The sequence below is a fragment of the Xiphophorus maculatus genome, chromosome 18 (genome assembly GCF_002775205.1).
Source record: "Xiphophorus maculatus strain JP 163 A chromosome 18, X_maculatus-5.0-male, whole genome shotgun sequence".
Lineage (NCBI taxonomy): Eukaryota > Metazoa > Chordata > Actinopteri > Cyprinodontiformes > Poeciliidae > Xiphophorus > Xiphophorus maculatus.
In genome coordinates this window covers 4,432,354-4,460,034 of record NC_036460.1, presented here as the reverse complement: position 1 = coordinate 4,460,034, position 27,681 = coordinate 4,432,354, and the positions used below count along the sequence as shown (strand labels likewise).

Genomic DNA, 27,681 nt, shown 5'->3' with positions numbered 1-27,681 from the left:
TCTCGGACAGCCTACGGTCTATTTCTTGTCGAAGATTCATTATTTCTTCCTTCATTTCTTTCTTCAGCTCGTCCTTGAATGCGACCAGCTCCCAGCACAGCTCTTGTTTAAGGGCTTTAATATCATCTCTAATAGCTGCGAGCCCATTTTGCAGCTATAGTCTCGGTGCTATCGTGTTCTTCCATTTCCTCTGCTGAGGCTTTTTCGTGCTCGCTAGCTTCGTGTTCGGAGATTTCTTCCGTTACAGGCAGTTCTTCGGTTCTGTCTTGCTTTTTATAGTTTTTCCGGCTTCTTCTCTTGCTTATCCCACTCATGCTTTAGATTTATCTGTCGAGTTCCAACTTTGTTGTGGGCATTTTTACCCGACTCTGGAGAGCTAACTGACTATGCTCCTATTCCCTCCGCCATCTTGTCCGACCTCAGAGTATCTTTAAGTGGGGAACAACTCTATCCATTTATAGTTGGCATCTATTATGACCAGACGGTACTTTTTCCCTTTACTTTGATTTGGTTCTATGAAATCCATGTTTATTATTTGCAATGGATATTATGGTGAGGGAAAACAGCCCCTCTTTAGTTGCAAATTTCCTGGTGGATTATGTTTAGCACAGATCAGACATGTTTGGCAAAAAATTATCATTTTTTTAATAGGAGGTAAATTCATAAGTGTTATTAAGGTAAATTCATAATGTAATATTGGTACCTGCCCCACCATCCCCCCTGTTGACACATTACCTGCTCATGTGTCACAATTTCTGCTGCTTTTAAATACGAATTTCGGTTTAACAGGTTTGTTATTTTATTTGAAAATTTTTATTATTCAATGTTGCCCCTTTAGCAATTCACAGTCATTTTTCTAATTCAGGGCTTTGCTGTTGCATGTCTCTAAGTATATTTTTGTGTATAATAGTTTGTTCTTCTATAACTAACACTTTTATTTCTGCTGATGCTGCCGCTTTTGCTAGTCGATCAGCTAACCTATTTCCACTAGAGAAAACATTGGTACCTGTTGTGTGTGCTGCACACTTACAAACTGTTAGTTTTGCTGGCAGTAATATTGCTTATAGGAGATCTGTTACTCAGTACTTCAGTCCAGTTTTTCTTTTTTTCTCTTGTTTGATCTTTGCATATTTCTCCAGCAAAGATAAAAAAAAGGATCTCAAATTAGCTTAATTTAACTTTGGACCTGGTTCTCATTCTAACATACACAGACAGCAGGTCTAAAGCTTCAGTCAAAGACAAACCTGTTGCTACACAACTGTTGGGTTTATTTTGGCTCCCAACCTGCAAGGAATCAACCAGAGACACAAGTTGCTTTTCTGCAGAAGAGGGGAGAGAAGCCAGACACGGATAGCAAACAACTGTCTGGGATCAACTCCGCCGGCTCTCAGTCCTCAACTACCTTTTATTGAAACAGAGTATGACCTGATCACATGGACATTGTAGCTCTTAACAGCTGCAATGGGGCCTAATTGATTACACAGCATTTAAATACAAGCTCTTTCCTTTAAGTCTGAGCGTGACTTTTGACATGGCATTGTTTCCTGTGTCTCTCATCTCAGCGAGTCACAAGCTTCTGGTCGCCACTGTCCCCACGTCCTGGAACAGTTAATAATGTACCATAAAAGAAAGGGAGCCTAGTAAAAAACATGAAAGAATAATAATATGAAAACTTAACCTTTCAGATAAACTCATAATTTAAATGAATTTAGATAATAACTTTCCCAACAACATTTTACCAATTTGTTTTTGATCATCCATTCTCCCTTTCCACCGCTCCACCAGACTGTGGATGATAAAAACAAACCAAACTATTTGCTGATGTTCTGTAATATCTTAACAAAATGTCAGCCATTGTTGCTTTCCACTCTGCATTCAGCTTCTTTCATCCACATTCATACATTTGTTGTATTTTTCTTTTTTTAATCAGTTCTTTTTAGGGTTTTTGCTTTTTCTTTCTTTGTATTTCTCATCAAGCTGTTTGCACCTATTTTCATTGATTTACATTTCTTCAGACCTCAGACTCCCCTCATTCAACTAGGAGGTGGCCTGAAGTTTATCTCCTTTGGCTGGTCAATGCATCCGATCTCCCGTCGCCCTCGACCTCTCCAACTCGCCGGATCATGTTTGTGGTAGAAATGATCTTTAACAGACTGAGGAAAAACTCAAAAACCAGAGAGAATATATAAATTCTTTGTCAATATTTATTTGAAGGCTTTACAGCATTTGGAGTCTCTGCTCACTGAACACAGTCTGGAGAAAGAGCCTCGAGCAAAACACAGCATATTGTTTTATAGGAAAGGTTTCATTAAATTCACACAGTTTAACAATCTACTTAGCTACAAAACTGACTGCAAGCATATGCATTTTCTTTCATAAAGCATATTAAACATTTAAGGATCTCATATGAATGCAAAGAAGAAAATATTCTACAACTTTATAATAATACAGAGTTCAGAGAAACAGCTTCAGAAGACTTTCCCATGAGCACATGCTTTACACAAGAATCATAACACTGTTATGCATTAATTCACTCATAATCATAGTAACTATAAAATGTTCCATCCCATCTGCAAGCTAAGCAGACATGTAGCCTGCATGTTTGTTGCTACATGTACTTGGTCTGCCAGTCACCAGAACCTCATTATTCACACAGAGAGATTTTCTCTCCTTTAAAAAGCTGTTGAAATACTAATTATATGCGTCCATGAATTTCAGGCAGTGAAGCTCGTTTACGGCGTATGCACTCTTTGTGTTGACTACGTAGTTAACTTTATCGTAGTAGGAGATCAGAGGCAGTTTGTCCACATCATCTGATAAATTTTCCTTCTCCGTCTCATACGGGTCGATCTCGACGGCAGCCATTTTGTTCATGTATCTCTCTCTCACACATTGGTCAAGAGGGTCGGCATGTTTTCTTTGTGTTGGTCTCGGAGCCATGGGTCCACTATGCATTGTGCATGCACTTCCCTACTAAGATGGCGCAGATCACATCTGGTTCAGACTTGTGGGAACTGGATGTATTGGATGGGTTATCGTGGCAGTGATGACATACACCACCTACAGGCAGGACAAAGTATTACAAGCCAGGATCAGCTGTATTACATTTGTCACACAATTCAACTAAGACAAGGACACAAGCTGGGTTCAGGGCCTGAATGGAATTGGCTACCTGACCTTTGACCCCAAATATCCTATCATATGCTATCATTGCAAGGTTGATGAAGATCAGATCTTGATGAAGTGGGTTTTCTGTTATATTTTGTTTGTTGAATGTTTTGTTTTGTGTTCCCTTCTTATATAAGTTTAACTTAAGTAGGTTTAGTCCAGATACAAATTTCTGAATGTTGAACTTCCTTCCTGCTGCAGGAGCACAGAGACATTTTATCATAGATACATAGACGGATAGATTTCCAGGAGTCTGAAACATGTCTCTGCTCCTTCCTGCGGATGTGAAATGAAGATCATTTTCTCCTGGTTCCTTCAGACTGCAGTCTCCTCCTCTAAGCTGCCTTCAGCTCTGGATCCTTCATCATGATGGTTGTTTTCTGGTCCAGACTTCTGGTTTCTCCTGGCCTGGAAACAGAGGATGGTTCAGCTTCAATGCAAGAACTTTCCCAACTGAACACATCATGCATGATACATGCAGTACCTTAAAGTAGAGGCCCAGGACTGATCCCAGCAAACCCAGCAGGACGACAACCAGTTTGATGATCAAAGCAGTGGGAGAGGCTGAAACTGAATGAAACAGATTCAGGATCAGCTTTCATCAGATGAGTCCAGCTAGAAAATAATCATATAGACCCTTGTTTTCATGCTGCCTGTAGATCTGATCATGAACATTAATATCATCAATCCTCCTCTCTGACCTCATGAATGAAGCAGACAGCTGCTGGTTCACCTGAAGCAGAACTTTTCCTGATGGACTCCATGAGTTTACCTGAGACAGTGAGGTTGAGAGGCTGGCTGATAGAGGAGAAGTTATAGGAGAAAACGTAGACGTGGTAAACGCAGCGGTAGGTTCCTTGGTGGGCGTGGCCAGCAGCAGAGAACAGGAAGAGGGCGGAGTGATTAACAGCTGGCAGGGTCTGGTTCTGAGTGTAGGTAGAGGTGCTGAAGATGAGCTGGAAGGAGCCGCCTTCATACTGAGGTCTGATGGAGCACATGATGCTGAAATGTGAGCCAATGAGGAGCTCAGACCCCTGCTTTCTGCCTGTGGAGACCCCGTCAGTGGAGGAAGAGAGGAAGATGAGCGGCTCAACCAGCAGACCTGGAAACGCAGAGGAAACACAGAGACAACTGGATCTAATCTGAGGTGGAAAACAAGATGGCATGAATGAGAAAGAGATAGGAGCTGATCGCAGACTGGTTGCCATGGTTACTAGCATGTTTAAACATGATTACTAGCACCTTTATGATAGATCTACAGTCTGTCAGTAATATTTAAACCAGTTTTAGTTTCTTTCTCCTCAAAGTTTCAGGTCCTTAGTTAAAGGTGACGGTTTCTCTGCAGACATCTGGAACCTGATGGAAGAAACATTTTAAAAGAAATAAATATGAGAGTTCAGAGTTACCTGAGCAGATGAACTCATGGCTCCGATCACTGATTTCATCATGAGGTAAACAGTTCTTTAATGCAGATCCTGACTGGAAACAGTCAGAATAGATCCCCCAAACTGGTCTCTCTGAAGCTTCCTTTGACTTTCTTGCTGAAACAACAGAACCACAGTCCAGTTCAGCACAAACTGCAGCAACTGAGTTCATGGTCCAGTAATGAAGCCAAACAGCCACTGGTCTCCACTCTTCTTGATGTAACATCTCCAGTCTCCCGGCACATCGGCTGGCCTCTCCCACCAACCTGATGTCGTCTTGATCTGAGCAGAGACAGAGAGTTCATTAATGAAGGAAGTGAAGCAGTGAACAGCAGCAGGTCTGCAGATCCTCCTCTACCTGAACAGGTGAGTCCAACAGCTTGACCAGGTGAGCAGCTGTTTCTACCTGAACTCTTCCTGCTGCTGCAGTTCAGCAGAGCAGACTCACTGCCTTCACACAGGAACTCTCTGCTCCCCACTGGAGCCTCTGCTTCTCCATAGAGCGCCCCCTGGTGGACTGAAGGAGGCCCACAGCTAATCTCCCTGCAGACCACCTCTGCATCCTGCAGGTCAAAGTCTTTTTCACACACTGAGGACCACGACTGGTTGGTCTTCACCTCCAGTCTGCCTGAGCACCGGTTGGTCCCTTGAACCAGCCTGACTGAGTCTGTGGATGCAGAAAGAAAAAAGGTTTAAAATATTTCAGAACTTTATTTTTATAGATACACATGGAAACATCTCTGAGTTTGATAAAAATAAAGGCCAAGAAAACCAAACTAGAAAAACTCAGAGCATCAAAGGTGAAGTGAAACCGACTGTACCTGGAATTTTATCATTCATTTTTATTTCTGCTGAATTTATCATATTTGTTGACATAAACATGTTAATAAACTCAGTAAATGTCAAATAAACTTTAATCTGTGAAATTGTTAATGTTAAAGTGGAATTAAAAATAAATTTGGCAAAACAGCTGAACAGCGCCCCCTAGATCAGCCAGGCCAACAACCATAACAAACAAAAGGTTTTCCTGCCATTTTCACTAAAAACAGGAAGTCCACCATTTTGGATCAAAGTTAATTTTCTGTTAATTTTCAGGTTTTGAAAATGTCTGATTTCCTTGAACTCCTCCTGGGATTTTGATGCATCGACTTCAAAGCAGCAGAGATTAAAAGTTATTAAAATGATGAGTTTTTGTTCATCTATGTGGCTAAACTGAGAACTTTATCTGGATATTTAAATTATTTCAGTTTCTCTCTCCTCAAGGTTTCAGGTTCTTAGTTAAAGGTGACGGTTTCTCTGCAGACATCTGGAACCTGATGGAAGAAACATTTTAAAAGAAATAAATATGAGAGTTCAGAGTTACCTGAGCAGATGATCTCAGAGCTATGATCAAAGATTTCATCAGAAGGTAAACAGTTCTTTAATGCAGATCCTGACTGGAAACAGTCAGAGCTGATCCACCAAACTGGTCTGTATGAAGCTTCCATTGAATTTCTTGCTGAAACAGCAGAACCACAGTCCAGTTCAGCACAAACTACAGCAACTGAGTTCATGGTCCAGTAACGAAGCCAAACAGCCACTGGTCTCCACTCTTCTTGATGTAACATCTCCAGTCTCCCGGCACATCGGCTGGCCTCTCCCACCAACCTGATGTCGTCTTGATCTGAGCAGAGACAGAGAGTTCATTAATGAAGGAAGTGAAGCAGTGAACAGCAGCAGGTCTGCAGATCCTCCTCTACCTGAACAGGTGAGTCCAACAGCTTGACCAGGTGAGCAGTTGTTTCTACCTGAACTCTTCCTGCTGCTGCAGTTCAGCAGAGCAGACTCACTGCCTCCACACAGGAACTCTCTGCTCCCCAATGGAGCCTCTGCTTCTCCATAGAGCGCCCCCTGGTGGACTGAAGGAGGCCCACAGCCAAGCTCCCTGCAGACCACCTCTGCATCCTGCAGGTCAAAGTCTTTTTCACACACTGAGGACCACGACTGGTCGGTCTTCACCTCCAGTCTGCCTGAGCACCGGTTGGTCCCTTGAACCAGCCTGACTGAGTCTGTGGATGCAGAAAGAAAAAAGGTTTAAAATATTTCAGAACTTTAATTTTCTAGATCCACATGGAAACATCTCTGAGTTTGATAAAAATAAAGGCCAAGAAAACCAAACTAGAAAAACTCAGAGCATCAAAGGTGAAGTGAAACCGACTGTACCTGGAATTTTATTTTAATTCTTTATTTTTGAGGTATTGAGAAAATTACAAAAGCACAATTTCAGTTTGTGATCAGATACAAAATTTCTTCTCGTTACATTTCTATTTACAAAAACAAAACTAAACGAAAAGATGGAACAAGGAGTTATTATTTTGGAGAGACATTACTTTTATGTGTATAACTAAGTAAATTATATAGTAAATAGACACTTTCTGAAGGAAGAACCGTTTCTTTTTTAATTCTCAACAATCTAGTATTCTTGCATATTGTGTTTGGTTGACATAGGAAACCCATTTGGACCTCAAGATAATGAACCTGTTCAGTTGAAAATGAATTAGAAATGTTAATCTTTCCACCTGATAGATTTCATTAATACACTCTATCCATTCTTCTACATTTTTTAATCTTTTATTGCACTTTAACTTGACTGCCGGGTCACATTGACCCGAGCAGCATCTATGTAAAAAGTAGACCCAGAGGGGTTACAAATGTGTAAAATGAATAAATTTAAAAGTTATATGTAGAGTGCACCTATTAAGACAAGTAGAAAAAGTTCCATGCAAAAAAAATACTTCCAACTATTTTTGTTACTATTTTTAAACTTTAAAATGGGTCAATTTGACCCGCAACACAACAGCAGGGTTAAGTTTATTTCTTAATATTTTAGGCTTTATACTATACTTTGTACTCCAGCTTCCTCCCACAGTCCAAAAACATGACTGTCAGGTTAATTGGTCTCTCTAAATTCTCCCTAGGTGTGTGCATGGTTGTGTGTCCTGTCTGTCTGTGTGTTGCCCTGCAACAGACTGGCGACCCGTCCAGGTGACCCCGCCTCTCGCCCGGAACGTAGCTGGAGAGGCAGCAGCACCTCCCGACCCACTAGGGACAAGGCTGTTAGAAGATGGATGGACGGACGGACGGACGGACGGATGGATGCTATATTTAGGCCCGAGCAGCAAAGCGCTGCGAAGGCCTATTGTATCTGTACTGTTTATTATTACGATTCTGCCCCCCCAAAGAGGCGCCTTTTTGGGGGCTTTATCATATTCAAAAACTCACCAAACTTGGTGGTCGCGACTAGAAAATTTAAAAATTTTGAATTTTAAGGTTGTCGCAAAAATCGCATTTTCTGTTGACACAATGGTATGAACGTACTTCATCGTAGAGACATGAAATTTGGTACACTTGTAGAGCTCACCAAAAGACTCAGAACTTACATTTAATGTTATAAGCCAACTATCACAGGAAGTCGGCCATTTTGTATTGAAGGTCCATTTTTGACCTCGATTTTGACGTTTACAGCCTTCGTATTTGATCGAACTCCTCCTAGGGATTTCGATTGATCGGCTTCAAACCCGGTCAGTCTGATCATAAGGCATGTTTGATTTAAAGTTATCAAAACGGTGACTGTATGAGCTTGCTGAAGGGGGGTTAGTAGGGGTCAAAGTTCACCTACTCGCCATGAAACACAAAACTCTTATATATCCTGCACAGAAACTCACAGAGACACCAAACTTTCAGTTATTGATCATCATTAGGTGTCCTAAAAGACCCTGTGGGGAAATTATGACATCGCTTAGGACACGCCCCCTGAGAACAGGAAGTGTCATGTTTTACCTTGAACGGTCGCTATCTTAGCCCTTTGACCTAATCAACATGAAACTGTGTCCAGAGACAGAACACATGTTGGTGTGTTGTGGATTCAAGTCAGCGATGAAGCAGCTGGGTGTGGCGGCGTGGCGAAGTGAAGTAACGCCGATGCCATACGTTTGCTTCTAGATTCCACATGTTTCGACCGAGCTGCACCAAACTTGGCCTGAGTGACTCTGGTGGGATGCCCGTCGATCCTACGTCATCATATTATGACGTCATCTAAGCCCCGCCCCCTGACAACAGGAAGTGCTATTTTTTTCCTTGGAAACTTTCATCTATGGCTCTCTTGACCTAATCAAGGTGATTCTGTGTTGGATGACAGATACGAAGTTGGTCTCGCTTGCTTTAAAGTGCCAAGAGTTTTCAATGGCGGCAACGCCGTTCGTATACGTTTGCCTCTACATTCCACATATTTTGACCGAGCTGCATCAAACTTGGCCTGAGTGATCCTGGTGGGATGCCCATCGATCCTACGTCATCATATTATGACGTCATCTAAGCCCCGCTCCCTCAGAACAGGAAGTGCCGTTTTTTTCCTTGGAAAGCTCCGTTTATGGCTCTCTTGACCTAATCAAGATGATTCGGATGATAAACTCTGTCAATGCTCGCTGCTGGCTGAACCGTGTGCGCGTGGCCAAATGGCGAATATCAGTCCCTCGCCATATGCATACGTTTGGCTCTAATTCACACATGGATCATCCGATTGGCGCCAAACTGGATATGTATGACCTTTGTTCCCCTCTAAAGAGCCCAACGGGTTTGAGATGTAATTTGACTCCACTGCGCCCCCTAAGTTAATACATCGGCTGTATCTCCTCGATGCATCGACCGATCTGCACCAGATTTTTTGACAGTCGTCTGGGAGCGCCGCCAAACGCATTCACGCGTGTCGCCCGGTGGATGGGCGGGGAAAATGCGCGACAGCTTCTGCGACGGATGGCAGGCGGCGGTGCTGGAAACTGTGCCGGAGCTTCTGCGGTGGTGAGCGGGCTGCGGCTCTGGAAAACGTGCGAGACCTTCTGCGGTGGCTGGAACCCCCGCGGTGGCCAATAGGCCGGAGCGGCGCTTGCTGCGAGGGCCGCCCGAGGCTGCTTGCAGCTTTAATCTGGTTTTATTTCTGTCTCATGTTTTGTTTCAACCTCTTTTATTTTGTTGTTTAATTCTGATAGTCTTAATTGGTTTGCTCTCTTTCTTTGGACACAGAAAGATATAATTTTTACCTCCCATAACTGCTTTTAGTGCATCCCAAACTATTTCTGGACTAACCTCTCCATTATTGTTTTCTTTTAGAAATGTGCTTATGTCAGATTTGATTAGTTTTGTAAATTGGAAGTCATTCAGTCATACAGTATACTCGTTTTTAATCTCCATTGTGTACTTTCAAAAGCAAATGTAAGTGGTGAAATGGTCTAGTTACTTCTGGTCTGGCAGCTGAAGGAGGAACAGCTTGTCCTGCTCTCTCCCGTCCTTACTGATAACTTTGCCTGAGCTACTTTTAAAGTGACAGTTTTTATAGTTATATTTACATTTTCAACATCATAACTGGATTACTACAAACCTAAGGACTGGGGGATTTTCTTACTTTTATTTTTACCTTACTTTACCAACTTCATCTCCAAGTTGAACCAGGACAAAATGCCTCCGGCCGACCCCAAGGACATTAGTAGTATTATACAACGACTTCAGTCTATAGAAATGAAGATCAAACAGCTGGAAGTGAACTTTGAAATCAACGCTAACTGTGGAAATCAGACAACTCTTCCTCAAATCAACGGAGAGGTTGTACGCCTCGCATCAAGCAGCTCACCGTGGAACGCTCTGGGTGCCAAGCCGAAGCAAACGTCTCACACCGCAGATCCGATGAGGCGACTGACAGGGAGAACCCCTCACCTGGACGAATCAGCGTGGCCGGCTCTGAGCCGAAACCCACCTTCAACCTCAACACCTGCTCCACCAAAGAAAAACAAACAAGCAGCTGCAACCAAAACGGTTCCACCGACCCCGCTCCCAAGGACAGAGCGACCAGCCTGGGCCTCAAAACATTCTGACTCTGTGGGAATCCCACTGAAAAACAGATTTTCTGTACTCCAGCCTGAGCCTCTGAGTGAAACCTCGCTTTCAAACATCAACAATGAGGCAAGTCTAACACATCCACCCCCCAAAGCCCCAAAGGACAAAGCGGCTACCAGGAAAACGAAAGGTATGCCAAAAGTGCTTATTGTTGGAGATGAGGCAGTAAATGGAATCAGTCACGTTTGCAATCCCAAGAAAACGAGAGTGATTTCTTTTCCTGGTGACACTGTATCTGATTTAACTCGTAAAGTTCTTTCACTAACCGCTGATCAGCCAGATATTGAGTCTTTAGTTGTGCATGTTGGAGCCAACGATGTGGCAAAGCAGAAATCTGAGATTCTGAAAAAGGACTTTAATATTCTACTGAACACTATGGGAAAGTTAAAAATGAAGTTATTTCTCAGTGGTCCAATTCCATCACCTCAATGGGGAGACGAAAAACACTCCAGGCTGGACATGATAAACAAATGGCTGATTAAAAGCTGCTCTGCCAGCTCAGTGACCTTCATCGATAACCTCTGGATCTATTGGCAGCGCTTTCACCTTTTTGGAAGAAGCTTAATAAACATGGGATAAAGCTGCTCACTGCAAATCTTTTTCACTTTATCAACAAGGACAGCAAGGTGATCATCGCTTCAGAAGAACAGGCTCAAGGATTTCTGACTAGGAAGGAACCGTCAGCTTATCAGGCAAAAACAGCTGATACAACATCGACTGGAGGCGGAGCGACTGGTTCCCTTCCTCCTTCCCCCCTCCCTCTCTGCTCACCCACTTATTCACAGGATTCACAAGATAAACATGGAGAAATGTCTTCTGGACCGGAGTTTCTTAAATTTACAGATGGAATGAATCAACAGGTTGTACTTGGGACGTCTCTCCTTAGCGCTCACGTAGCAGACCTCACTTCATTTAAGCCACCTGACTCTAACGTCCCAGAGGATCCATCACTCTGCGTTTTTGAGGTCTGAGGCCGGGGTCCAGACTTTATCTTTACACCCGTCTTGCTCCAGAATGTGTCTGGCCCCCCGGCACTGCAGAACAGGACATTACCTGTCCGGATCACTACAAGAAAATTTACAAAAAACAGAAACATAAAATACAGCAGACCTAATTCAAACATCAGACTGTTCCCCTGCCTAAAGGAACCTCAGACTGAAGAACTCTTGGCCTCCAAGTCACTTAAACTAGCTCTTTTAAATACCAGATCTCTCTGTGCTAAAGCTCTATTAATTAATGATTTCATCACTGAGCATAATATCGATGTTATGTTTCTGACAGAAACATGGTTGAATGATAATAATGAATCGATCGTACTAATTGAATCTGCGCCTCCCAACTACAATTTCTTCAGTGAGAATAGAAAACACAAAAAAGGAGGAGGCGTGGCGTCAATATTTAAGAATACCATAAATTGTAGTAAAATCTCTTTGGGTCACTTCACCTCTTTTGAGTATCTTGGAATTGAGGTTAAAGGCCACAAACGAACTTTGACTGTAACTCTATACAAAACTCCAACTTTTGTGGAAAATTTCTTTACTGACTTGAATGAACTTCTATCTCTTATATGTATTGATTATGATTGTTTATTAATTGTCGGTGATTTCAACATTCATGTTGACAACCCCCAAGACAGAGGGGCAAAAAAGCTCGCTAATATTTTAGAGACTTTTGGTCTAACACAACATGTCAAACAAGCAACACACACTCAAGGACACACACTGGACCTGGATATCAGTAAGGGTGTGAATATTTCCAATGTCTCTGTAACTGATGTCGCCCTGTCGGATCACTTCCTGTTATCTTTGAAAGTTCTTTATCTTTTAACCCACTTGGACAAACAGCAGCCATCACAAAACGTTCTCTCACTGAAAACACAGCAGAAACTTTTAATCAAATCTACTCTTCTTCCTCACCCCTAAGCTGTAATGATGTAGATAAGTTGGTAAATGATTTTCAGTCTAAAGCTTCAGATATTATTGATTCCATTGCCCCAATTAAAATGAAGGTTGTGTCTGGTAAAAATAAATCTCCATGGAGAAATGCACAAACAGTTAGATCTGCAAGACAACTCTGCCGCAGGGCAGAACGAAAATGGCGTAAAACTCAACTCCACGTTCATTGTGACATCTATAAAGAAAGACTACGTAACTATCATTTAACACTAAAACATGCAAGAGAGGCTTTCTTTGCGGATGTCATAAACAAAAACATTAACAATGCTCGAGCTTTATTTGCAACAGTTGACAGAATCACAAACCCTCCTGTGACGTTACCACCTGAATTCCAATGTATTGCTGCTTGCAACCAGTTTTCCAGCTTCTTTTCAGAGAAAATTCAAAAAATCAGATTATTAATCTGTACATCTACTATAAAGTCAGTACCAATGCTGTGCCCAAACAAAACAAATACAGGAAAAATGACCCAATTTCAACTACTTAATTATAAAACCCTACAGGAAATTCTAAGTCAACTAAGCTCCAGTTCCTGCTGTCTGGATGTCCTAGATCTATAACTCTAGAACATTTCTTTAAGAAAGTCCTGCCTGTTATTGCTGCTGATCTGATCCAAATAGTAAACTCATAGCTCTCGTCAGGCGTTTTCCCCCAGGCTTTGAAAACAGCAGTAATCAAACCACTGATAAAAAAGAACAATCTGGACAAATCACTAATGCAGAATTACAGGCCGACCTCTGATTCATCAGCAAAGTTATTGAAAAAGCTGTGTGTAAACAATTAACTAGCTTCCTAACTATAACCAACCACTTTGACTCCTTCCAGTCTGGTTTCCATGGTTACCACAGCACGGAGACCGCCCTCGTAAAAGTGTTCAATGATATCCACATAAATACGGACTGCGGCAGAACCACAGTGCTGGTTCTGTTGGATCTCAGTGCAGCTTTTGACACTGTTGACCATGACATATTACTGAGTCGACTGGAGAGTTGGGTCGGACTCTCCGGTCCAGTGCTTAACTGGTTTAAATCCTACATAAAGAACAGGGATTTCTTTGTTTCAATTGAAAACTTTTCGTCAAAGGTCACATGTGGGGTACCCCAAGGTTCAATCCTAGGACCCCTTTTATTCAATATTTATATGCTCCCACTAGCTCAGGTTATAACAGGAAATAATATTAGCTACCATAACTATGCAGATGACACACAGCTCTACATTACGATGTCACCAGGTGACCTTTGACCCCATCCAATCACTGAACAGATGCTTAGAACAGATAAATGTGTGGATGTGCCAAAACTTTCTCCATCTGAACAGAAACAAAATTGAAGTTATTATTTTTGGACCTAAAGAGGAACGATCTAGAGTTATAGATCTAGAGTTATAGATCTAGAGTTATAGATCTAGAGTTGTAGATCTAGAGTCAATGCACAGCTTTAGTTATTACAACTGAAAACCAGCGATCAGCCAGAAACCTGGGAGTAGTGATGGACTCTGACCTGAACCTCCAGAGCCACATAAAGACAGTTACAAAGTCGGCCTTCTATCACCTGAAGAACATTTCCAGGATTAAAGGACTGATGTCTCAGCCAGATCTAGAGAAACTCATCCATGCGTTCATCTTCAGTCGTATTGATTATTGCAACAGCGTCTTCACAGGTCTGTCCAACAAATCAATCAAACAGCTGCAGCTGATCCAGAATGCTGCTGCTCGCGTTCTCACTAAAACCAGGAAGATAGAGCACATAACACCAGTTTTAAAGTCCCTCCACTGGCTCCCTGTAGCTCAAAGAATAGACTTTAAAATACTGTTGTTAGTTTATAAATCACTGAACGGCTTAGCACCACAATACATTAAAGATCTGTTGTTGTATCAACCTTCCAGACCTCTCAGGTCTTCCGGTTCTGGTTCTGCTCTGCATCCCCAGAACCAGAACCAAATGAGGAGAAGCAGCTTTCAGCATCTATGCACCACAAATTTGGAACAAACTTCCAGAAAACTGTAAAACAGCTGAAACACTGACTTCTTTTAAATCTCAACTGAAAACCCACCTGTTTAGGATTGTATTTGAAATGTAATCAACTACAAATTTATTGATGTAACTTGACTTAATGATTGATTCTATATTGCATTGTGATTCTGTGTTTGTAATGATGTAAAGCACTTTGAAATGTCTTGCTGCTGAAATGTGCTATACAAATAAAATTTGATTTGATTTTGATTTGATTTTAAGCTCCTCGTCTAATTTTTAAGTTAATAATAGCGGTCATGATCAGAGAGGTCAATGTTGCCAATCTCACAGTTGCTAATCTTATGACAATCTCTTTTCTTTCAGAAAGTGTCTCATCACTGAACAAAACCGTATATATTTTTCAATACTAAAATTAGCTGCACCCCCACAACAATAACAGAATGAACGTAACAAAAATATATTAAAGTCTTTAACAGAAGGTTTGCTTCCAGAACAGAGGAACCTTAAACGAGCTGAAGATGTTAGAGCTCCAGTCGGGGGAAAGTCCACTCATCGTGTATGGTGGGGCCCACTGAGATGGCTGTGTTGTAGTTTTAGCCATTATGTGCTTCAACCATTAAGTCTATGATTAGTCCTGAGTAAACACGGGTACAGTTAAACACTGGAATGACATCCGATCGCATTTTCTTCAATTAGTCACTTATCTGCAGGAGATTGATGCCTGTATTCCTGTAGCTTTTCTTTAATCCGCCGTCAGGACTCCTGGCGCTCCTGGATTTGTGCGGCGCTCGATGTTTCCGCCTCCCGGTGTTTCCGCCTCCCGTGCTTCCGCCTCTCGGTGTTTCCGCCTCCCGGTGTTTCCGCCTCCCGGTGTTTCCGCCTCCGGTGTTTCCGCCTCCTGGTACCAGGCCACCTGGCAAGAAGAAAGCTGTTGTAGCTCCTGCTGGATCGGGTTGACCGGGGGATGGATGATCATGACCGGGAATCCCCGTGATGCCATGTCTGATGTCGTCTCCGCTGCGGTCCGGTACATGCGGGTCTCCTCTCCGTAGAACTCAAGTAGCCTTGCTGGGTAAAGATTTTTTCTCCTTCAGTATCTTCTTTACTTGAATAGCTGGTGGATAATCGTGATCGACGTAGAAGCTCTTGTTGTTGTACTGTAATTGTTTTTTCTGCCAGGCTCTGCGAATAACTTCCTCCTTCGTTTTCTAACTATCAAGCTATACACTGATTGATCGAGGCTCTGATTGCGCATTGGCGGCTATGGAGGCCAGCTCTCTGTGGACTCTTTCAATTTTGAGTTCAGCATCTTGCAGGAGATCCAAACAGTCCCGAAGCAGTTTTTCTACGAAGCCCTCGATGTTGTTTCCTTCAGCCTTTTCGGGAATGCCATAAATCCTTATGTTATCTGGCCGTGCGCGGCCCTCCTGATCAATGAGCTCAGCCTCCATGTCGTCTTGGCGCTGAAGAAGTCATTTCATCAGGGATGACGCCGCCTGCATGGCTGTTTCTATTTCTTCGATTCGACCCTCTGCTTCATCTAACCTATCGTTTGTTCGACGCTGTTCTTGTTGGATCTCCAGAAGCTGCTGCTTGTTGTCTCGTCTGAAATCTCTAAGTTCTGCGAGAGTGCTATCCAAGCTAGCCTCCTCCATTTTCCCTCCTCGGCCTCGTGGACCGGGAAGCGGCGTCGGTTGATTCGTTGTTCTAACTCGTTAATGGTCGTTTTCCTCCGCCGTGAGACAACCCTCGCCTCTATTATCGGTAAAATCTCACTTGAACTTAAGTAAATTTTGTTTTTGGGTTGTTTTTGTAAAACCGTTGATTAGCATTGAAGTTAAGCTGCCGTCTTGGTCATGACCCGGAAGTCCCTCTGATGTTTTATATCGGTACCTGGAATTTTAATGTTCATTTTTATTTCTACTGAATTTATCATATTTGTGAGCCTTAACATGTTAATAAACTCACTAAATGTCAAACAAACTCTAGTTTCTGTGAAATTGTTAATATTTCAATGGAATTAAATATAAATGTGGCAAAATAGCTGAACAGCGCCCCCTAGATCAGCCAGGCTAACAACCATAACAAACAAAAGGTTTTCCTGCTATTTTCACTAAAAACAGGAAATCCACCATTTTGGATCAAAAGTTAATTTTCTGTTAATTTTCAGGTTTTGAAAATGTCTGATTTCCTTGAACTCCTCCTGGGATTTTGATGCATCGACTTCAAAACAGCAGAGATTAAACGTTATTAAAATGATGAGTTTTTGTTCATCTATGTGGCTAAACTGAAAACTTTATCTGGATATTTAAATTACTTTAGTTTCCCTCTCCTCAAGGTTTCAGGTTCTTAGTTAAAGGTGACGGTTTCTCTGCAGACATCTGGAACCTGATGGAAGAAACATTTTAAAAGAAATAAATATGAGAGTTCAGAGTTACCTGAGCAGATGATCTCATGGCTCTGATCACTATTTTCATAGAAAACTAAACAGTTCTTTAATGCAGATCCTGACTGCAAACAGCCAGAATAGATCATCCAAACTGGTCTGTATGAATCTCCCTTTGACTTTCTTACTGAAACAGCAGAACCACAGTCCAGTCCAGCACAAACTGCAGCAACTGAGTTCATGTTCCAGTTACGATACCAAGCAATCACTGGTCTCCACTCTTCTTGATGTAACATCTCCAGTCTCCCGGCACATCGGCTGGCCTCTCCCACCAACCTGATGTTGTCTTGATCTGAGCAGAGACAGAGAGTTCATTAATGAAGGAAGTGAAGCAGTGAACAGCAGCAGGTCTGCAGATCCTCCTCTACCTGAACAGGTGAGTCCAACAGCTTGACCAGGTGAGCAGCTGTTTCTACCTGAACTCTTCCTGCTGCTGCAGTTCAGCAGAGCAGACTCACTGCCTTCACACAGGAACTCTCTGCTCCCCACTGGAGCCTCTGCTTCTCCATAGAGCGCCCCCTGGTGGACTGAAGGAGGCCCACAGCCAATCTCCCTGCAGACCACCTCTGCATCCTGCAGGTCAAAGTCTTTTTCACACACTGAGGACCACGACTGGTCGGTCTTCACCTCCAGTCTGCCTGAGCACCGGTTGGTCCCTTGAACCAGCCTGACTGAGTCTGTGGATGCAGAAAGAAAAAAGTTTCTTCAACATTTTCACTGAATTTGGTTCCAGTTTGTTCAGCAAAGCTCCAATACAGAGCAGACTCTGTGTGGAGGAACCAACCAACTAGTGGAGAACGGGTGGAGAGGGGAGCTGGGCAGAGTTTTGTTATTTTTAAATCTACTGTTTAATATTCTTTGCACTTTTAGCATCTGCTTATACTGCAGGCCGGCCCTGGAGATGGGTGGGAAAAAAACTTAAGACAAACAGAGAAAATTACACTACAACATCACAAAGAACCTATGAATTATCAATTATTAATATTTCATCCTTGTCTTCTACAAAGAAAATGTGAGAACAGATTTAATCACAGAATAATAGAAAACTATCATCTTTTTACACTTTAAACTTAATTTGTGGAGGAAGTTCAATATTTGATCAGCTTCTTCTCAATGACATTGAGGTTTTTATAACCCTGAATCTGCTCCACTGGTTCCCCTTTAATCTAATCAAACTTCATTAAATCACTAACCTGGTAAAAACCAGCCACTCTGTAACTACACTTTGATTCATCCAGAGAGTCTGGACTGTGTTGAGCTTTTAAATTTCACCCAGTTGCTAACGTTTGTCCATGACATGCAATGCACCAGATCCACACTAAGAAGTTTACTGGAAATTTCCTGGGCTGTAAACATGTAGAAAAAATCAATTACCAAGCACTGTTAGATGAAATCACTCAATCAGGTTTACTAGCATATTGTGCACAATACAGAGAACATATAAGAGGATCAATAGTGAAACATTTCTGATTGAAAACTCTTTCAGGCAGAGACAGCAGGAGTTTTATACCAAGGCTGAGGGAGAGACGCTCTGGTTCTCATGCAGCTGCAGGAAAACATCTCCCAACCTTGTGCTTGCAACCCAAACAGCTTCATTTGGTGAGAATCACTAGCATTTAGAATGAAGACAATACAACCAGCAGATATTACCTTACAATAATTTGTCCACCACAAAACAGAGAAGAGCCGTTAAAGTTAATTCAATATTTGGAAGTGTGGCCACCATGGACTGAACTTCCTCCACTGCATTGCTAAAACTACAGAGACTATGTTTCTAAAATAACATAAAATAAATCATCGTTCAAACTTCTCCTTCTGTTCGCTGATTGGTCCGGTAGAAAATCTACCAGAATGAATCCAGGTGAAGTGGAAGAAGCCCAGACTGAGCTGGAAGTGAGATTTTTTTAAAGTGGAGTTGGAAGCAGAACAGGAAGGCAATGGCCAGGATATGAAATCACCTGAACAGACGATCTCTACATTGTCGTCCTCATCTCTTTGTAACGACACCACAGATCCACAGTGGAGCTGTCTGCAAGCTCCAGCTGCTGATGTAAAGTCCCAGTTCCAATCAATCACTGGTTCCCAGTCTCCCAGATTCTTCTTCTCCAGTCTGCCAACACAGCGACTCCTTCCTGCTACCAGTCTGAATTCATCAGACAGCGCTGGAAGAAACAACATTTACATGTTGGGTTACAAAAAGCAAAGACAGATTTAGGATGTGTTGACAGGATCCTGTTGATCGTGTTTATTTGAGCTTCTCTTGTTTCTTCCTCCTGTTAGAGGCAGAGCTATCATGGATGGTTCTGATCAAAGCATCTTTATGTTGGAATGGCCTAGTTAAAGCCCAGACCTAAATGTTATTTACGCTCTGTAGTAAGACCTGAAATGTTTCTTATTATTCACCTTTTCTACCCATTTATATTTTATGTCTTTACTGAAACCAACCAAAGTCAAATTCATTGTTTTTGTGTAAAAAGTTGTCAAATCCAACAGATTCTGATTCTGAATGCAGAGCAATCAGAACCAGAGCAGCTCATCTAACCTTGTAGATGAGCTGGTAGATAACTTCCATCGTAAAATTTCAGATGTCATTGATTTCTTTGCCTAAATTAAAGTGAAGGTCGTGTCTGGTAGGAACAAACCTCCATGGAAAAATGTTCAAACATTTAAATCTGCAAGACAATTTAGCCGTAGGGCCGAACGTAAATGGAGTAAAACTCAACTTTGTTTATTATGAAATCTATTAAGAAAGACTGTGAAGCTATCACTCCACACTAAAACATGCAAAGGAAACATTCTTTGCAGAAATCATAAACAAAAACATGAACAATGATTGAGCTTTATTTGCCACAGTTGACAGGCTGACAAACCACCTGACCTGCAATCAAACTCGGCCTGCAATGAATTTGCCAAATACGCTGCAGAGAAAATTAAAAATATTAGAGGGTCAACATTCACTGCCACACAAAATCTAATATGGATGCTATGCCCAAAGATAATAACACCCACAACTTTTCTTCAGAAAGTCCTGCCTGTCATTTCATCTGATCTGATTCAAATATTAAACTCTTTGCTCTCATCAGGTTTTTTCCCCCAGCAGTTTTCAAACCACTGATATAAAAAATAAAACGATCTGAACAAATCATTACTGCACAATTACAGGCCGATCTCCAACCTTTCATCCATCAGCTAAATTATTGAAAAGCTGTTTCAACAATTAACTCTGCAAAACAACCGAAACTCTGAGTTCCTTTAAATCTGGACTAAAAACCCAGCTGGTCAGATTTGCTTTAGAAACATTGTTCTGAAGGCCAGGTTGTAGTTCCTAGCTTCGTCACCAGGTGGCGCGGCCGTTTGTGAGTAGCAGTTCTTTTTTTCATACTAAAACCAGTTTGAGAAGCTGTGCAGGTCAGCGGATGTGGTGTTTGAAGGTGGTTTTGTTATTTTGTTCGAGTGTGCGTCCATATGAATGGTAGGTTGCAGTGTAGTTAATGTTTAAGCGGCATTATATGTGCATTTTAGTACTTAGAACATTTCCTGTTGTTAGATTTTCTTTTAGAATAAGCGAAGGCTAGGCTAAGCTAATTTCTGTGCTAAAATGGTAAGCTATATTATGTTTAGTTGTTTTCTTTTGCTTTAATATTAATGAAACAGACAAATAATATGATTAAAATATGTTTGTTAATGAGTATCTGCATTCATAGTGGATTGTAATTTGTATTTATTAATTTCTTTGTAGAACCACACACACAAATGTCTACAAACTTCAATCCACGCACATCCTGCCTATAAACCAGTTGTCACCGGCTGATTAAAGAGTCAAACCATCACCTGGCTTCATTATTGGCTCGGGGTCATCTGGGTCATCTGGGCATCTGATCGGTGCACATTCTGCGATCACAATTTTCATTCCGAACCCCAGACGTATAACAGCGTTATAACAAACATAATAAATGAAACACTGAACAACATTTTGATGTGTAACGACGACACTTTGACAAAATGTACTGTTTACTGGTTTACTGTGTGGTGTCTTTAGGACTTTTTGTGTTTTTATGACGTAAAGCACTTTGAACCGCCTTGGTGCTGAAATGTGCTTTACAAATAAACTGATCGATTGGTTGATTGATTCTAATCTGCAGCAGGCGAGTTCCACATCCTGCCTGAGACACTCCCACATCAGACGGAGCTCAAACGTTTTCACCAACACAACCAGCGGTACCAGAAGCCGGTCCAATGACCGTGGTGCTACTGGGCTCGGTTGGCCAGCAAACGGGCCTGACCAGAACCTCATAGAGAACCTGTGGAGCCAAGAGGAAGATGAGAGAATTCATGCAGAAGGAGCCATTTTATGTGGCTCCACCTGTTTACTGCGCAGATTCAGCGCTGGTGCAGAGTTTCTGCAGCTTCTCCTTATCAATCAATCAGATTTATTTTATAGCACATTTCAGCAACAAGGCAGTTCAAAGTGCTTTACATCATAAAAACACAAAAACCAACAATTCTTGATTTTATTGGCTCCTTAGCAGCAAGTAGACAATATAAACATCACTAACTGTGTAGCAGCAGCTCTATGATCTGAGACTAGAAACAGTTTCCAGTTTTTTGTTTGTAAAATTTAACATGTTTATCAGTCGATCATTTTTAATTTGAACTCTAGTGAATATTAGTGTTTTTGTTTGAAAGTGGAGTCCTACCTGAGCTGCAGAGACACAGAAGCAGCATCAGAGCTGTTTGGTCCATGTTTCCTCTGGATGTGGAGTGAAGCTTCGTCTCTTGATGTGATCAGGATGTGGCTCCAAACTCTGAACACTTCCTACTTTAAGCTTTTTTATCTGCTACTTCCTGAACGTCACAGTTCAGGTCTTTGGCTGCTTTCAGAGACAACGCCTCCTTCCTAGCAGCTCATCATGAAGATGGGTTCATACTGGGCCTACTGGGATTCAGGGGTTTCACCAGTCTCTGTTGTTCCTGTGTTTAGTTCAGTCTTTGTTCTGCATGTGGCCGGAGTGGATCCAGGTGTGTGATCCACTGAAGGGGAACCTGATGTTGTTGGCAGCAGTAGCTCAGCTTCCCTCCAGGAAGGGGTCACAGCTAAACAGAAATGAGCCCAGGTGTAGCTGCTATGAAGAGAAGAAACAGAGAGAGAACATAAACTTAATGTCAGCAAAAACTGCAGACATTCAAGAATGGAGAGCAGTAGGAGAAAGAAGCAGAGGAAGGAGAAGTTTTCAGTTTGTCCTCCAGGAGGATTGATGGAACATCTTCAGATTATAAATCTGGAACATCCATCCATCCATTTTCTGTTAACCCTTTGTCCCTAATGGGGTAGGGTGCCTAGGTGCCTTTCTCCAGCTACGTTTCGGGCGAGAGGCAGGGTACACTCTGGACAGGTCGCCCGTCTGTTGCAGGGCAACACAAAGACATACAGGACAAACAAAAATGCACACACACACCTAGGGAGAATTTAGAGAGACCAATTAACCTGACAGTCACGTTTTTGGACTGTGGGAGGAAGCCGGAGTACCGGGAGAGAACCCACGCATGGACAGGGAGAACATGCAAACTCCATGCAGAAAGACCCCAGCCTGGGAATCGAACCCAGGACCTTCTGGCTGCAAGACAACACTGCGCCACTGTGCAGCCCCATTTTGTAATTATTTCCAATTGCATGTAGTTCAGCCTCTGTGTGCTGGCGTGAGCATGCTGAGTGATGCTAATCTGGATTGAAGCTTCAGCAACATTATCAGCTTTGTTGCAACATAACCAGGTTTTTCAGGGTAAATCTAAACTTTAGATCTTCAACCGGAAAAAGTTGTTTATTTCAAAGAGCTGAGATATTTTAGGCCCATTTAACTCAAAACATTTATTATTTAGAATATTAAACACTACCAGCCCCTTTATGTTGCTGCAGCAACATGCATTTATATCATAAAACAATGAATGAAGAGACATGAAAATCTAAAATATTAGCTGAACCTCTGAGGTTCTGACCCAAAATCTGAGCCCGGTTGGACCAAAGTTACCTGTTTGATAGTCGGGTCGGGCTTCTGTGGTGCATTTTTAATAAGCCAGCAGGTTTTTTGGCATCGAAACCATGACTATTTGCTCCTTTGCACTAAATTCATTTCTACCTTCACAGTTTTTCTTAACACATATTTTTTGCCTGATTACCATCTTGGGATAGTATCACAGTTTCCGTCTGCGTTGGCTGACTCAATGTACTGAATGATGAAATATCCGTCACTAAGCAAAAAGTCACTGACTTCAAAATCCCCCAACAGATTAAACTAGAACTTCTGAGTTAAATTTTCATTCTTTTCTGTCATAATTAGCAGCAAATTCCACTAATCTATTAGTTGAGCTAATTTTTTAGCTTAGCACTAAAGCTAAGTTAAACACAAAAGAAAAGACATTTTTCTCATTTTGGTGGAAGTTTTTCCAATCAGTCAACCTGGAAAACTTCATTGCAGTCAGCTGACTTGCAGCATTAGGTGGGGGAGGGGCATTGATGCTCTGCAGAAGAAAAGCAACAGCACAAAGCAAAATATTTGCTTTTGAAGCTGATTTTTAAAAATAACATCATCAGTAAACACAAAAAACACAGAAAAACTTCATGTCATGGTTTAAATTCTCTTTAATCCTATTAAACTTTGTACAAATCTGCAGATATAAAACACAAACATTCCTCTAAACCAGAGTAAACTTCTTCAGTTTTAACCCTAAATGTGTTTTATTTTTAAATACGGTTTCTATGGTAACTAACAGTATAACTTCAACTCCCCAAACAAACAGCGGTGATTTAACACAGCAAATATACAATCATTCATATAATAAGAAATCTGACAATCAGAACATGGAGTGCAGAAACTTCCATCTTTAACAAAAACATGTTTGACCTTTAAACTTTAAATACTTCACTAAAACAGACAATAAAGCTACAATTTTATAAACTTTTTCAAATGTTCATTCCTGCTAGAAACGATTAACCAGCTGTGTCCAAACTTTTTAGTGTTTTACAAATAAAACATGCAAAATGTTAATAGAAATGCAGTAAAGTTGTTTTATTTGTGTAGAGAAAGAATCTGTAAATCACTTTTTCTATTTGGTAAAAAGGGCAGGACCTGAGTCAGGGCTCGTCAAATTTAATCTAATTTAATCTATTAAAGCAGAAATTGACTCAACGAAAGAGAGAAACCATCTTAGTGTTTAACCTAATTTAAAAATTATCCTTTTGTTAAAAATCCTCCTAATCTGTCAGATTTCTGTTGCCAGTTGAATCTATTATGTAGTTTCAAACTAAGGTCCATTTATGTGGCAGCATACTAAGGCTGTTGTAGATAGAAAGACAAAAAATAATTAAATTTAGACCAAAAAAATCCAGAACTTTTAAATAATCGTGGAAATTTTCACTTGAGGTTTTTCAAAAGGTTTGATTCAGTGCAGTTTGAAAAAGTAACTCAGCAGCTGGAAATGGAACAAATGTTGCAATTTTGGTCCCAAATCGAAGATAAAAAATAACTTGATAATTGATAGATATGTTAAAGTTCATAAAAACCTACTTTATAAACACAGAAATTTTACATTTTTTCTTTTTGATGAACGTTTCTAATTAAACTATTTGAGATTTTTAGATTTTTCCTTGGTTGTGAAAAGAATAAATAGATTATTTTGTTATGTTTTAAAGATTTAGCGTTTAAAATTGTTAAACTTGATTCTCACAATTCAGAAAACAGGAGCAAGTAAAGGAAATGTTGCAGACAGTCTTAAACCTTGTTGCTGCGCAGGATAACTCTCCTGCAGTCAAATTCGACCTTTGACCCCCACTTTGCAGCGACCATCTTTTGGAGACTCATGATGGGGAATCCTCTTGATGCTGATTCACAGCAGCATTTTTGAGTCCAGTTTTTAAACAATCCATCAGTTTTTCTTGTATTTAAATGATTTGTGTTATGTGTGTGTTAGCTGGTCCCACCGAGCGATCCCCGTCTGTTCAGGCTCTGCCTGCTGCAGCTCAGGCCTCGACTGTCCATCAGGTGGCTGGACTGAGGAGCAGAAAACACAGAATAATTATCACAACATTCAGAACAATGCAAACACACACTGCTGATGTATTCTGAGTTTCTGTTAAGTACCAATGAGCAGTCAGTATCTTACTTGTAGAGGAAAGCGGCCATATTGATCTCAGTTTGGATAATCAGAGAGAAATGCTCACATAAGAGTCTAAGGAAGCAGCCAGAGTTTGGAAATAGCTTCAGGATCTCATTACGATATACAAAAGTCGTTAAAACAAGAAAACTCATTATGACGAGATGAGAAACTTGCTAAATGGGAAAACGTTGTGGGTTCGACTCCCAGTCCCAGTGACCTTTGCCGCATGTCCTCCCCCCTCTTCTCGCCCTCCTTCCTGTCTGCCTACTGTCACAAAAAATACGAGCCACTAGCGCTGCAAAAACTCTTCGGAGAAAAGAAATGAAAATAAAATAAAAACTCACTAAAGTGAGAAAAATTGTACTAATGAGATGAGAAAGTATTAAAATAAGAAAACGTATTATATAAGACAAATAAAACCATTAAAGGAGAAAAAGCGTTACAATAATCAGATGAAAAACTCATTAAATTAGAGCTTTAGCATTAGCTTCCACTAAATACAATGTCAGTGTAGCAGTTAGCGACGTTATGAGCTCTTTGCAGGTTAGCTTCCTCGTTCAGGGAAAAGCGGCTCAGTCGTTTCCGGTTTATTGAAAATGGCTTTTTACACTCGGTGCTTGCAGGGCCTGGCCAAGGTAACAATGAATGATGAACATCGATCCGAAGCCCCAACAAGTAGCTGGAGAAAGGTTTAAAGATGTTCGCTTCGTTATACATTCACAGATACAAAGGTGAGTTTAATTTATGACCAACATTAACTTTAGCTTCTGCTAGTAGGATATATTAATTTTTCTTGTAAAAATGTGCTATTTAAATATCTAGAAAAATTCCTAATCCATTCTAACGGACAACGTTTTTAAATAATTTCGTAATTATTTCCAGGTATATTATGTGTGTTTGTTGTTGTTAGTGTCAGAAACCAGGAAAGGGGTTACGGTTCGGGCTTTTTGCTTCCAAAGCATCAGGAAGGACAACAGGCCCCATAGCTTAACGGTAGAGCAGCTCTGGTGGCAGAGTGAGTTCAGTTAACTGTTCAGGTTCAAAGTTGTGCTACCGTGTTCTTTAAGGTCTCTGTGTTATTTCCTTTTATTACTTTTGTGTGCTTCTTGCGAAAAGCTCAAATAGGACGTGTGTTTACAGCAGTGTGTAAAGGCGGGTCAGTTGCTCGGTTGTCTGGCTGTGGTCTGCTCACTTGTTCCCACACACTCGCTCTTTCAGGCTGAATACAGAAGTGATTCCATGGTAATGGAAGGGTGGCAGGTTCATTCACCCTAAATGCTTTCAAATAGACAAAAAAGAAAAGAGAGAAAAGTGATTACATTTTGTACTAGAGGAGAGAAAAAGAGGAGAGTGTGATTTTTACAATCTCCAAATTCACTCTGACGTTCCTCTCTTGCTACTTCCCTTTTTATTAGGATTATGGAGCCCTGGTTACAGAAGTTAGCAGCTGCTGGAAGAAGGGGCAAACAAAAACCCAGCTGCTAACACACTCAGAAATATTTTCAGTACAATGGAATCTCCTGTCTTAGTGCATGTGAGGTCTCAAGCGCAGTTCCCATGTCTCTGGGTCACAAGTGTTGCATTTATTATTATTTAAGTTCATTTAAATAATGACTTTGTCTGAAAGGTTATGTTTTCATATTATTATTCTTTCATGGTGTTTCTGTTCTTTGGCCCATTTTCTTTTATGGTACATTATTAACTGTTGTTTGGATGTTTGCTTGGAGATTAGAAACGCTACACACTCTTCTTGTGTTAACAAACTGCTTGATTTAAACTGGTCAGCCTTGTGCCGGTGAAAAGGCATGTCCCAGAACATTCTGTGGTAGAAGTCTCTGACGAAACTGCCTGTGTGACTATGTGAAGAGCCCCCCCCCTTTTCCTTGTTGTGATAATAAAAGTCAGCTGAGGACTGAGAGCCGGCGGAGTTGATCCCAGACAGTTGTTTGACTGCGGTTCTCCATGTCTGGCTTTTCTCCCCTCTTCTGCAGAAAAGTAACTTATGTCTCTGGTTGATTCCTTGCAGGTTGGGAACTAAAATAGACTGATAGGTATTTTGTTTACCTAAATACAAAGAAAGAACCACAGATGTTTATGAGTTTTCAACCAAGCTTCTGCAGAAGGAGAAAACATAGCAAACCACTTCTTCAAGGTGTTTACCATGCGTTCCCTGGCTCCCTGCAGCAGAGCCTGTCTTTTTATTAAGCAGGAGAAAGAAGGGAGTCGAGAGTGAAATGTGGGAGAGTGATAAATCAAAGAATGGCTATTCTGAAACAAGGAAGAACTGCATTCTACACACAAGCAGTTTAAGGAGTAACCCAAGATAAGAAGCAGCTGCACCTTCAAGGTTTAGGGGAAAAGCAAGTTTTGTCTTTCACACGGTTTAACAAATTCCTCCTCTCTGGGGTGTGAATACTAAACCTATGAATGAAAAGCAAACTGGTAACTACTTATGTAAGAATGATAACAAAACATAATTATTCTAACATAGACCCGACAACAAGCTTTGACCTTTAGCCTTTGGGTGTTTATCCTATCAGGCCAGCTCTTAGTTTTGTCTCCAGAGTGGCTGGTATCTGCTTCCAATTTGGCATGCGACAAAACTATTGGGTCAATAGTTTATGCACTGATGTTGCAAA

The 27,681-nt window shown here is 41.2% G+C and overlaps 2 protein-coding genes across 2 annotated transcripts; both read right to left on the bottom strand.

Moving 5' to 3' along the window:
* Positions 1–2,186: 2,186 nt before the first annotated feature.
* Positions 2,187–17,024, bottom strand: LOC111611932. Its single transcript, XM_023350945.1, has 6 exons — positions 17,020–17,024; positions 6,332–6,640; positions 5,956–6,255; positions 3,941–4,270; positions 3,653–3,738; positions 2,187–3,576 (listed from the first exon to the last, which is right to left on the bottom strand). The coding sequence occupies exons 3-6, from the start codon at positions 6,197–6,199 to the stop codon at positions 3,484–3,486; spliced, it is 753 nt and encodes a 250-aa protein (XP_023206713.1). The 5' UTR covers positions 6,200–6,255; positions 6,332–6,640; positions 17,020–17,024; the 3' UTR covers positions 2,187–3,483.
* Positions 17,025–17,096: 72 nt separating this feature from the next.
* Positions 17,097–22,052, bottom strand: LOC111612022 (scavenger receptor cysteine-rich domain-containing group B protein-like). The gene is made up of 5 exons (XM_023351692.1): positions 21,589–22,052; positions 20,723–20,782; positions 18,850–19,053; positions 17,420–17,568; positions 17,097–17,183 (listed from the first exon to the last, which is right to left on the bottom strand). Exons 1-5 carry the CDS (start codon positions 21,632–21,634, stop codon positions 17,097–17,099), a joined length of 546 nt encoding a protein of 181 aa, XP_023207460.1. The 5' UTR covers positions 21,635–22,052.
* Positions 22,053–27,681: the final 5,629 nt, after the last annotated feature.

Excerpts from the sequence above, each read along its gene's own strand:
- LOC111611932 (XM_023350945.1), bottom strand. The coding sequence starts at position 6,199 with ATGTTACATCAAGAAGAGTGGAGACCAGTGGCTGTTTGGCTTCGTTAC. Across the intron at positions 4,271-5,955 it reads CTCTGAGATCATCTGCTCAG|GTCTGCTGGTTGAGCCGCTC; the intron begins GTAACTCTGAAC and ends CTGCGTTTCCAG. Across the intron at positions 3,577-3,652 it reads TCCTGGGCCTCTACTTTAAG|GCCAGGAGAAACCAGAAGTC; the intron begins GTACTGCATGTA and ends CTCTGTTTCCAG.
- LOC111612022 (XM_023351692.1), bottom strand. The coding sequence starts at position 21,634 with ATGGACCAAACAGCTCTGATGCTGCTTCTGTGTCTCTGCAGCTCAG. Across the intron at positions 19,054-20,722 it reads CGAGCCAATAATGAAGCCAG|CGCTGTCTGATGAATTCAGA; the intron begins GTGATGGTTTGA and ends TGTTTCTTCCAG. Across the intron at positions 17,184-17,419 it reads TTGGCTGTGGGCCTCCTTCA|ATCAAGACAACATCAGGTTG; the intron begins GTCCACCAGGGG and ends GTCTCTGCTCAG.